Below are 12,695 nucleotides of genomic sequence, written 5' to 3'. Positions count from 1 at the left end.
TCAGTTAGGATATCGTATTTTTTCCAGCGTGTCTTAAATGTATGGCCAAAACATATGTATCCAGCCTTTCAGACAAGGTCTCAAATACTCCTATTTGTATATACTCACTGGACATAGTAAGTTGTCTGCTATTGCTTCCTTTTGAGGACTGTATAAACTGGGGGAGAGATGCTTTAAAATTCTTCACAGGTCACAGTACTTAATGGAATGTGTTTGGTTTGGTGTGTCAGCTTAACCTTAATTTGTTATTCTGCATTTCTAACCCACCAGAAGAATCACCAGCTATAGCTGGGTTTGCATATGTATATGGATGCCATGGTACTTTTTCTAGGACTCTTAATTCACAGCCTGGTCCTGAGCATGCTCACTAAAGCTTTGCTCACTAAAGGACAACATATCAATATTTCAGATAATTAAAATAGATTTGTACTTGTTTACCAATAAATGACATTAATGCTGCAACTTCCCCATTATCTAACCCTATTAGATTATCTTATGTAAGGTAGTCAGGATAACTTATGTATAATAGTTGAAAACATCTGGCTTCCATAAAGTAAAAAAAACACACAACAACAACATTTTCTCTATTCTACATTTAATTGAATACAGTATTGTTTCTAAAGGATTGAAGGAAGTATGGTTTTCTTTGTTTTCACCATATGCATAAGCAAGCTAGCAATGTGCAAGCATCAAGAAGCAAAAGCCAGAATGCTTACAGATGCAGAAGAATTGTTGACACCCTGCAGAGATTAATACCCACTGTGTAAAGTGGGCCATCTATAGCATCCATCATGGCTGACATAGGTTTAAAATAATTACAACATTAATTCTATGGGATTTAATAGGGTCATAAATATTTGAGACAGTCCTTACTACTACGTATTAAACTTCCTTAGGAACTCAAATTATATTTTAGCACACCTAGATCTAAATTTAATGTTCAGTAGCATATTACCTGAACTGTAGCTCCAACTAATGAGAAATACCTAGAGGTATACTGTTAAATTCTGAACTGTATTAACTAGGCTGTAGTTGAAATATAAAAAGCATAAGGTATAGTGCGAAGTTATAATAAATTGCTTAAAACTCCACTTTATTTCTACAGACTTCTGATAGAAAACAAAGTAGGTAAATAACCTGGTAAATAGGTAAATAGATTTTTTTTCTTATTTCATGTCATGTCATTTTCTGAGTTTGGGGGTTATGCATTGTTTTTGGAATCCTTTTTTTATTATGTAAATATATTTTAAAATGTGTATTCTGTTTTCTATTTGAAAAATCTCAATGCTTTAATCCTAATTTTCCTTATTTATAATTGCAAGGAGCAAAAGAAAATGGAAGACATTGTATTTCCTAGACAACAAAGTAAGCACAGTGGCCATCTGCAAAGACAGAAGAGAGATTGGGTCATCCCTCCAATCAACTTGCCAGAAAACTCCAGAGGGCCATTTCCACAGGAATTAGTTAGGGTAAGGCAGAGAACAGAAGGGTGTTGTTGAAGGAATTTGGTAATGGTTTTCTTTACCAAAGAGTTGAGATGAAAAAAATATTCCATGTATCTTACCAGATGAAATGGAACCAAGTTATTTACATGCAAAGGAAAAAAATTCAGCAAAACATGACAATTTTTGTTGCTGTATTCCTGGACAATTCTGTTGAAACCCTAATAAGATAGTCCCATTAAAATCTCAGTATTATATGTACCGTCAGCAGAAGAAGAGAAGAAATATGAAAGAATAAGATAAAGCTGTTTTCGTTTGTCCAAGTATACAATTAATGCCATATTAATATGATAATTACCAGATTGCCCAGATTTTAAAAAATCAAAAGGATACTGAATTGTGATAGAATGTAAAAGACATACTGCTCTACAGTATATAGTAAACCCTTGGATTAACAACATCAGTTTGGTGGACTTTACATACAACCAACATTTTCTTCCAAATATTACTCCAAAGTAGTCAAAATTTAGTCATTTGCCTAAATTTATGTCATTTGAAAAATGATATTTCTGTAAATTTACATCATCTGCATATTTTACATCATTTGTAAAATGATGTCATTTACAGATTCAACAGGCACTCAGATTCAGTGGAGTTCTCGCCTCAAATGGGCTTTAAACTCAGGGTATACTGCACATTTTTTACATTGTAACTATATTTTATATCAAATAGCTGTTGGCACATTTCATTTCTAGCTGTCTTAAAAGGTTAGAAAGAGTTAGCCTAAGAGCCTAAAACCTATGCAAGCTGTGGTTGGGCAAAATAACCTTACAATCCTTATGACCTGAAGCAGGAGTACAAAGTGGCCAATTGATGTGCCATTGGTTTTGTTGAGGAATAAACAAAATTGAGATGATGGTGGTGATGATGATGGTGATGATGATGATTTAAATGTATATGGTGCCCGACTCCCAGCAACTCTGGGAAGTTAGAGGTTTAGGCTTCTAATACATTTCTTATAGACAGACAATTATGTAATAAGGTTTTCATTTGGAAGGAAAATTATCGTTCAGTGAATCAGAGTAGACTATCATTAAGTCTTTTCTCTCTACAGTCTTAAAGATGGCCCCGAACATACCAGAGAGAAAGAAACACCCTTAGAATCCCTACACTACTACCTTGTTCATCAACTAATCCCCATGCTTTAATGTTATCATCATCTTCTGGTATAAGACTTGCTTGTGAAACAGAGAAAATTGTGGAATTATGGAAGTTCCTTATTGTAAATTAATATGCAGGGAAGAGAAATATACTTCTTTTATCTGTTTTTGGTTTGTACGCTGCAGTAATTAATTCTATGCTACTTCATGTCTAAATATGTGGAAAAAAAGTTTATTTTTTGTGGGCTTTCATTGTATAGTATTACTTATTGATCTCAGAAGCCAATAGGAGAATCTGCATTCTTGAAATCAAAACTTATTTCAAGAATTATCACTCTAAAATCCTCGCCTTAATATTTCCCAAAACTCAGCATTCTTAACAACTCCTCTGTTACCACCTACCATGGATTAAATGACACACTGGATAATACATAAATTGCATTAGAGATAAAGATACTATTTTAATTGTAGCACAGTCTATCCTAGTCAGAAATATTGCAGGCATTTTCAGTTTCAAATGCTCTTTTTTAAATTGTGGAAATAAGAAAGCTATATGTTTCTGTCTTTCTAGAGTATGAAACTAATTTAATCATTTATCCAAACGACCACCTAGATATGAGTTGGAACAATCTTATATTAGATAGTTACACATGGGAAGATGTTAATAATTTTTGGACTTACTTGAATCCTAAGAAATCATAGCAATCCTTGATGTTGGGGATACTGTTGTATACTAAAATAGCTTTCCCTTGACCCTTGTTGGTCTTGTCAGTGTATGGATTCAGCAAAATTACAAAACCCAAAGCTTAGAACATTTCTCTTTCAGAAAGAAATATATTTGATTACTTTTGTCACCAAACACAGGATACCCCAGAATAATCTGTAATACTCAACACCTTTAAGAGGATTGCTGAATGAAGTAGAATTCAGCCACCTGTCCAATGCCCAGATGTGCAGTTTATTAATGAACATCTGTTTACAGATATCCTAAATAAGACTGAGGCAGGAACTGTATTGGACTAAATGTTATATTTGGAAACAGGTTTATTATGCTACTTAAATTAAAACAGACTTGAATCAATAACGTAATTTTCACACTATTCTCATTCAACTATGCAAGAAACTGCAATAGATTTCCAAGAACACTAAGAATTCCAGTAGTAATCCCTATTTATAGTGACATTAAGGTTCCAATTCTTGTATCTTTTTCTGCTGCCAGCAAGATGTAACTGTTTAGAAGTTATTCTCTTTGGGAGGGAGGGACAATTTCCAGCTATTTCATGCTTCATAACAAAACAAGCAATATGTGACTATGAGAACTTCATCTGACAATAATATTTAATAAGTATATATTTATTAGGCATTCTGCAGTTTGCATGTTCCACCACTACCCTTTGTATTAATAAGAAGTCCAGTGCAGTTCACATAAAAAGAAGATAACTTAGTGGTTTTTGCAATGAAAATAATGAGTTAGATAAGAAAATGTAACTGATTTCTATGTGTGTTGGGGGGTATGTATGCATATGCATGTTGATTGGTTGGTTGATTTTTTTTTAAGTGGATCTGAATATTTTTATGTTTAACAACTCACCATCTTCTTGGTTTGTAGATCAGATCTGATCGGGATAAAAGCCTTTCCTTGCGATACAGTGTTACTGGTCCAGGAGCTGATCAGCCTCCAACTGGCATCTTTATCATCAATCCCATTTCAGGTCAATTATCAGTGACAAAACCATTAGATCGGGAGCAAATAGCTTCTTTTCATGTAAGTTCTTAATTGACTAGAAAATAAAGTTTAAAATCAAAGATTTTATCTAGAATTACTTTCTCAGTTTTAGATTTAAAATATATATATATATATATATATATATATATATATATATTTATATATATATATGAATGAATGAATGAATGAATGAATGAATGAATGAATGAATGAATGAATGATGTTCTACATGATGTTCATTTTCATGCATTATAAATTACATTACTTGGATAGTTTAACAACTCAAATTTGATTGAATGGATTAGGCAAAAGAAAGAAAAATGAGAAACATATTTTCTTTCAGTTTCTGGTTTCAAATTCAATCTCATAATTTAGAAGAAATAAGCTTTATTTGAATATTAAATGGTAATAGTCATTTCAGAAATAAAAAATAAATCTACCATGAGATAGTTTTTTTAATTGTGTGGTAAATTTAAATATAAACACCTTTTGGGGATGAAATTAATTGCAGTAGAGGAAATAGTTAAGAGGATGCATAGATAAATGAATTACTAGCAGAACATTTCATGTTTGATGAACATTAAAAAACTGAAAATTGAAAGAGAAGCAAGCCCAACATTCCATCTAATTGTTATATCTTGTGGCAGCAGATTCCACTGATTAATTTTTCTTTGGGTGGAAAAAATACTTATTTTCTTGGACTATCTTAGAAATTAGTCTCATTTAATGACTTTAATCCTAATATTATGAGAATGGGAAGAAAAATTCTTTCTATTCTTCCTTTATCTAATTTCATAACTCTAGCACATTTCTCTTTAGTATTCTCCTCCTCCTCTTCCTCCTCCTCCTATTGCTATTGTTATTGTTAACAACAATATAACATGTGTTTACTCCTCAGCAATGTCTTGTCTTGTTTTGCTCATTTTAAGCATCATGGGGGTTTGCTAGTTCAACATATTACTTTTTAAAATCTGTCATCAAGTGTCTGAAATGACCAAAAGGGGATGACAAAAGAAGAAAAAAATAAACTAAGTTAATGGAGTTCTGTTTAAAATGTCCTGCCAGCAACAATGATTACCTTGTCTGATGACATGTTTTGCAAGTTTTGTGATTTCTTAATATCTTTTGCAGCTAAGGGCACATGCTGTAGATGTAAATGGAAACCAGGTGGAAAATCCTATTGATATCGTTATTAATGTCATTGATATGAATGACAATAGACCTGAATTCCTACATCAGGTTTGGAATGGGACAGTCCCAGAAGGATCAAAGCCAGGTAAAATATTAAAAACTTCAATAGTCATCTATTTTATATTTAATATTAAGATACCTATTTTAATATTTAAAACCTTTTAAACATTTAACTTAAACTGTCTAGTCACTTTTTACAAAAAGATTATGTACCCATAAAAGTTTAACTGTATTTCTCTAAATAAAGGAAAGCTCATCTGCATTAGCCACAAGTTCCAGTTAATCAATGGCATCCATATTGGGATGGATATGGGGGCAGAGCTTGCAGTATGACACAGAGGCTGCTACTTAATATCCCTCTTCATTGATTCAAAAAATAGCTTAATTCAATTCATTTGATTTGAAACAGGACAAACTTGTGCCCAGGATAAACCAGATCTGGATCTTGATTTGGAGATCTGAAATTCCATGTTTCCTGGTACTGACGATAAGAAGAAAACAAAATTATTTCTGAGATATTATTGTTCTTGCACAACTTTGACATAAGTTAAATGGCCTACTTTATCTGTTCTTTTTATTGTAAATACATGTTTGGTATGCCATTATCCTGTAGAATTAGACTTGCCTAGCTTTGTAATGTGTCTATTTTTATAATTTTGCATATTTTATTCAATTGATATTTCTTTATTTCTGTTCCGTGCTTAGTTTTTAAGACAATGGTGGTGGTAGTAATGATGGTCTTAAGATCTATTTAGATACAGTCTTCCAGATAGTTATGGCTTGATTTGGTACTTTGGACTATCATATCCTTCCCAAGAATTTAGGATAGCTAAAGATATAATTGTAATATATGCAATATTTTGTCATTAATGAGCTAAGATTCTATGTATTCCTGTTGTGTCCAAGTGCTTTTCCAGATCTTTTGTTGTTGCTATTGCCGTTGTTATTGTTGTTGTTATTGTTGTTATTAGAAAAATTGAAATTTGACTTCAAAGGTTGTGGTAACACCATTGTGCATATTAAATTGTAGTATACTAATGAATTATCGTAGAAAGAAGCAGATTTAGAAGTGGACATGCAGAAGCATGCAGTGTGAAAAAGAACTTAATAATACAGTAGTAACATTGGAGTATTCAAAGCTCCCCTCATTCATTATCTTATTGTAATGTTAAAAAGGACTCTTAATATAATATTGCAAATATGATGATGAGTAGCCACTCAGGGAAGAATAGTTGGCATAAAACCATCTAGTGAGATAATTAGAACAAAGAATTTCCTAATTGTAGCTCAGACTCTTAATTACCAAGCAACATTCCAGAAACTCTTCACTATGTCCAGTGTATTAGCAAATGGAACTATGTCCATTACTGGAACAGATTCCATATCTTTTTGCAGCAGCCTGACTAGCAAAACAACTCTATTGGGTTGCAAGATCTTCTGCAACTGATTGAAGGGGACGCAGAAAGAAAGCATAGATGTGAGAATTGTCTTGCTATTTTTGTGCAGTTTTATCAGCCCATTGAGAAAAATGAGATCAGGCAACTGACTCCACAGGTTTGACTGAAACTATGCTTTATTGATGTAGGCTATCATAACAGAATCTTGATAGTCTGACTGCATTTTCCCTTCCCTTCCTCTAATCATAGCCATTATCATGTTTTCTCCTTTTTTAGTGCATGCACATGCACTCCTACATTAAATTTGAAAATTATAGCCATGGCAATAGAGAATAAGGTGTTAGATTAGGACTGAGGAAACCATGGTTCAATTCATCTTCTGCTGTGGAAGTACAGAGGGTGACTTTGGGCCAATTATTATGTTCAAACCAACCAACCTTACAGTTGTTGTGAATAAAAATTGGAAGGAGGGAATGCTATTTATGCACTTGAACTTTTGGAATAACATTGGGATAGAAATCTAACAAATAACTACATTGTTCTAGCATGGAGGAATGTAGAGTACATGATGAAACAAGGTTTCTCCAAATGCCCTTGATCTAGGTCTGGACATTTATTTAAAGTTAATTTCTTGGAAATTGCTGAGATGCTACGTTCTCCAGAAGATATATTAGCATGTTCAGCATTTTAAAAACTCATAATCATAAATTGAGTGCTTAAATTTGGGTTTTGGATCCTAAGCTGCTATTCTCAAAGGAAATATTGAATTAAAGAAAACTCAGAGGTATATATGCTTTATATTAGAAGCAAAATGTTTCTTTAAACTTCAGTGGACAAATTGTATGCCTGGGTGGATGGTGAAATTATATTAACAAAGAAATTTAAAAGTGTGATTTATAGTAAACAAGTAGATCCAGTGAGAATATGTACAATTACACAAGTCTGTTTCAGACTTAGATAAGTGAATTTCTGATTAGTACTTACTTGGAGGAAATTATTTATAATAGAAAAAATATATACAGTGTATTCAGATGGATATTAAACTAAATAATGGATTAAACTAAATAATGGATTATTTAGTTGTTTCTTCAAATGTTATGGGAGATATCCAGTGATTTATGTGAATTTAATGGAATTTGATAGTTTTCTTTCTGCTTCAATATGCCAGACCTTGTTTGAAACTTTATGCTGTACAAATGTTCACTCTCTTATCCTTTAATCCGTAGTCCTGGAGCATGGTCAGATTTGTCCTGAGTGTATAGTAGAGGTTGCACCTTCTTTAATTGATACATACTTTCATGACTTTTTACAAAACAGATTGTATCTCATCACATGCCAACAACTTTCACTGCTTCAAAAATCTGCAGTTTAAATGGTCACTAGAAATGCCATTTATGAACATTTGTATGAGTCTGCATATTGAACTAACAACCACATCTTACTGCAATATTGGGGTTCATTTTCTAAACACGCTATACATTTTAGCTAGGTCAAGGAGGCAGCCATTTAAACACAAGAGTTTACATTTGCTTTTAGCAGTAGGTGAATTTTGATATTTTTATAAACGCATGGCCTTTTGTTTTTGTTGTTCCTTATTAATTACAGACTTCAGGGAAAATGTTTGATTTGAAGGAATGTGATGTGTTTTGTCAGAGGAAGTAAATATTTAAGCCACGTTTGGTGCTTCAAAGTGCCCTAGTAAAATCTAAGTAAACTGTTTATTTAATTCAGAGGATTATTGGGTCTTTCATTAGGGACCTATGTGATGACTGTCACTGCTATTGATGCTGACGACCCCAACGTTTTGAATGGAATGCTGAGATACAGAATCTTGTCACAAGCCCCAAGCACGCCTTCTCCAAATATGTTTACAATCAACAACGAAACAGGTGACATTATCACAGTTGCTGCTGGACTTGACAGAGAGGTGAGACAGGACTGACATTGCACATTTTAATTTTGTTTGCCTTAGTTGAATGCCTGCTTCTGAAACTATAATAGGAGGTTGGGGAAAAAAAAAAACACACTGAGATTACATTTCCCCTTCTCTCTCTTACAATATAGATATAGAAGTTTTAAATGTTCATTTAGTTTCTTTCTGGCTTCTGCTCCCATCTTAAATTTTCCCAAAAAGGGCATTAAAAAGACAAGCAGGTCACATGTTGGGCTTGAGCTCTTTTTGGATCCTGTGATCCTCCAGAATCCCTTAGGACATGCACTTACATTGTATATCAAATTGCCCAAAGTACAATCCCCCCCCCCTTTTGTGTATGTATGTGGAAAACCCTAACTCTAATCCTAACTCTAACCCTAACTCTAACTCTTTTTATGTATTCTTATTAAAGAAACTGCCATTATATAGCTTAATTAGCAAAAAAAAAAAAAAAAGCAACACCCCACCCCCTGAAACCACCAGGACTCTCCCAATAAATTAATAAAAAATTATCTCCACCAATAAGTGACATCATGATTACCATCCATCCCTTTTTTTTTTACAGACATAAAAAATAATCTGTCTTCGGGAGAGAAAAATGTATATCTCACTACTGACTTAGATAATAGAATAATCACTTTAAACCTTGAAATTTAAAGTTCTTTAAGTAATTTGGTTTCCTTTACATGTGTATGCCTCAGTATTTTTTTTTTAAAGCTGCTCTGAATAGAAAACAAATTTGGTTTTTTTATATTACTTTAGAAGTGAAATATGTAAGAACATTATTCTAACACAAAATAAGGTTTTAAAGAAAGAAAAAAGCTAGTTCTTCAGGAATAGCATTTTTCTTATAAATGTATTCATTTTCACAAAAATCTGTTTAGTTATATCGATAAACTACTCAAGGCAATAACAAAAAGCCTTATCTTTACCAGTTTCCTTCTTGGAAAATAGTGAACTCTCTGTATTAATATCACCGTACCAATCTAAGAATTATTAGGATGCTCAACCCTAAATTAAAAATATTGGAGGAAGTAATATTTCTTTTATAACTGATAACATCCCATATCAGATACATTACCAAGAAATGTCAAGTAAACACATCATAAAATGCATTAATTATTTTCAAAAAGTATAATTCCTTTTTTAAATATTTTTTACTAAAAGTTTTACAAAGCATGTAAAAACTAACACAAATTACTAAAGAGTAGAAACAGTAAAGAAGAAAGGAGAGAGAGAAAAAGCAAAAATGCAGAAAAAAGTAAAAAAGAAAAAGTAGAAATAAGCCTCCAATTTCCTTTGCAGCAAATATAAGTACAATTGCAAAATTATCTTTTACTCTGATTACAAAAAAAGCTTCCTTTTTTCTATTATCCATTTTTTTTCCTAATCATCAAAACCCAAATCCTAAGTGCATTTTTTCAGTTTCATGCAGCAAGTCTATAAGAAGTTTCCAGTCAACCATAAATGTAGATATTGTTTTTTCTTTGATTGTTTTTAATCAAAGAGGTTAATTTAGCCATCTCTGCAAGTTCTATCATCTCCACCAACCAGTCCTCCATTATAGTGTCGGACCTTTCCAGTTTTGAGCATATAATAATCTCGCTGCAGTTGTCATATATAAAAACAAAGTTCCATGACATTTTTCTAATTGCTTGTCCATTAGTCTCAAAAGAAAAGTCTCTGGTTTCAGTTATACTTTAACTTTTAAAATCTTCTGAATTAATGCATGGATTTGTATCCAATATTTTTTGGCTTTTTTACATGTCCACCAAACATGATAAAATGTCCCTTCATGTTGTTCACATTTCCAGCAAAGATTTGAAGTACCTTTGTACATTCTCAACGATTTCTCTGGTGATAGATACAGTGATACATAATTTTATAAGAAGATTCTTTAAGACTAGAACATAATGTAAATTTCAATCCTTTCAACCATTGGTCCGTTTGTATATTATAGCCAAATTTTTTAGCCCATGTTATCATATATTCTTTCACTTGTTCTTCTTCTGTCTCATATTTCAGCAGAGGTTTATACATTTTATCAATAACATGTTCATTATTAGTACATAATTCTATTTCCAGCTCAGTCTTGCTTTGTTCAAAACCATAAAACCTTTTATCCACTTTAAACCTTTCTGTTAATTGTTCATAAGACACCCATTGACAAGAATACCTTTCTGTTGTCAAATTTTCTCTTGATTTCATTTTACAATCCCCTTGAGAAAATTCTATTACATCTTGGTAGGTTAACTATTTATGTTTACTTATCATTTCTTATCTATAAAATGCTTCTTGCATTGAAAGCCATAAAGGTGTTTTCAAGCAAAACCTGAGTTTATATTTATTCCATACTCTAAGATTAGCCTGTCTAACGTAATGTTTTTTAAAGTCTGCATCAGGGTTTCTCAACCGGGGTTCCGCAAGAGGTCACTAGGTGTTCCCTGGGAGATTACAGTAATAAGCAGAGACTAAACAAAAATGTTGCAAGCTCCAACACTGGGTTGGCCTGCTGGAGCACACGCAGACCCTGGGTGAGGGCGGGGACTGTGCGCATGTTTGCAAGCGAGGAGGCAAGCAGAGCACAAGCTAAGGGTGGGCTTGGAAATGCAGCGGTGGAGTGGCAGGTGGTGAGAGTGTGCACGCGAGAGAGAGACGCCTCAGGGGCTTCCCCGCCTGCAGTGCCGGGGCTCTCCTTGCCGGTGCACACTTGCCATTCTGCAAGTACAGCGGCCCAGGGGACTCTGTCTCAGGGCAGGCACAGGAGATCCGGGGCTGGGCTGGGCTGGGCTGGGCTGAGCCAGGCACCAACAGCAGTAGGAGCCACCCACAAAGGGGGAGGAAGAAGGAGGCAGGGAAAGGAAAAAGTGTTGGTGGAGGAGACTTTGGAGAGGTTCAGGAGAGGTTGATGAGTCCAAATATTAAGGGGAGGGGTGTTGGAGATTGCAAGGCATCAGCCCCCCTCTACTTTTGTAAAGGGGTCCATGGAAGAGGAGGTGGGAAGGTGGGGAGAGAAGGGAGAAGCTGAATTTGGGGAACAAGGTATTGGTGATACAGGGAGAAGGGAGGAGGCCGGCTGACCCAACTCAGCATGCCTGCATCATCTGCATCCCTGCAATACATTTTGCAGTTATCATTCATGACAATATGATACATCACCAAAAACTGTACACACCCTTAAAAGTAGCCCAAAATAGCCAAAAAAAAAACCCCAACCTGCAAACACCAAAAATTTCCCACAACTGATCTCCAAAACTCAAGTTCGGCCCAGAATTGAGTATATGTGCAGCAAAAAACAAGCACATGTTTCACATTAAAGAGGTAAGTTTCATTCTTTATTTTTAGTTTAAGAACACTGTTAATCCATATATACAGGCCTACACATGAAACAAATACAGTAATTTTGTAACTTCTGGCCTATATTTGAACCTGAATGTGTAGGGATTCCCTGAAGCCTGAAAATATTTCAAGTGTTCCTCCAGGGTCAAAGGCTATGAACGGCTGGTCTACATTCACCTTAGCTTTATTTTACTGTTGATATCCATGCCACTCAGATCTCAAATCATGACCTTCTAAATCCAATAACCTTCTATTTCTTAACAACACCCCCTCTTTCATCCAAACTAAACAGCAAGCAGCAAAATATAGTTTCAGATCTGGTAAGCCCAATTCTCTGCTTTCCTTCGCATCTTGTAGTACCTTATAAAGATATTATAAAAATACTGGGGAAAGTATTTCTTTTATATCTGATAACATCCCATATCAGATACATTACCAAGAAGTCTCAAGTGAACACATTATAAAATGCATTAATTATTTTCAAAAAGTATAATTCCTGAAGTAAGG

General features: G+C 33.9%; 1 protein-coding gene across 1 annotated transcript in view; it reads left to right on the top strand.

Annotated features, from left to right (window-relative positions):
- Positions 1 to 12,695, top strand: part of CDH2 (cadherin 2) — a 154,637-nt gene that overhangs the window by 117,254 nt on the left and 24,688 nt on the right. The window contains exons 4-7 of the mRNA XM_088130827.1: positions 1,323 to 1,469; positions 4,212 to 4,367; positions 5,460 to 5,604; positions 8,671 to 8,843. Of these exons, the coding sequence (XP_087986953.1) occupies positions 1,323 to 1,469; positions 4,212 to 4,367; positions 5,460 to 5,604; positions 8,671 to 8,843 (621 nt within the window). The remainder of the gene's footprint in view (positions 1 to 1,322; positions 1,470 to 4,211; positions 4,368 to 5,459; positions 5,605 to 8,670; positions 8,844 to 12,695) is intronic.

This window comes from Python bivittatus, unplaced genomic scaffold, assembly GCF_059951505.1.
Source record: "Python bivittatus isolate LINGU-HERP-01145 unplaced genomic scaffold, Pbiv_v1 ctg000840_np1212, whole genome shotgun sequence".
In the NCBI taxonomy this organism is placed as follows: domain Eukaryota; kingdom Metazoa; phylum Chordata; class Lepidosauria; order Squamata; family Pythonidae; genus Python; species Python bivittatus.
This window is presented reverse-complemented; position numbering and strand designations above follow the sequence as displayed.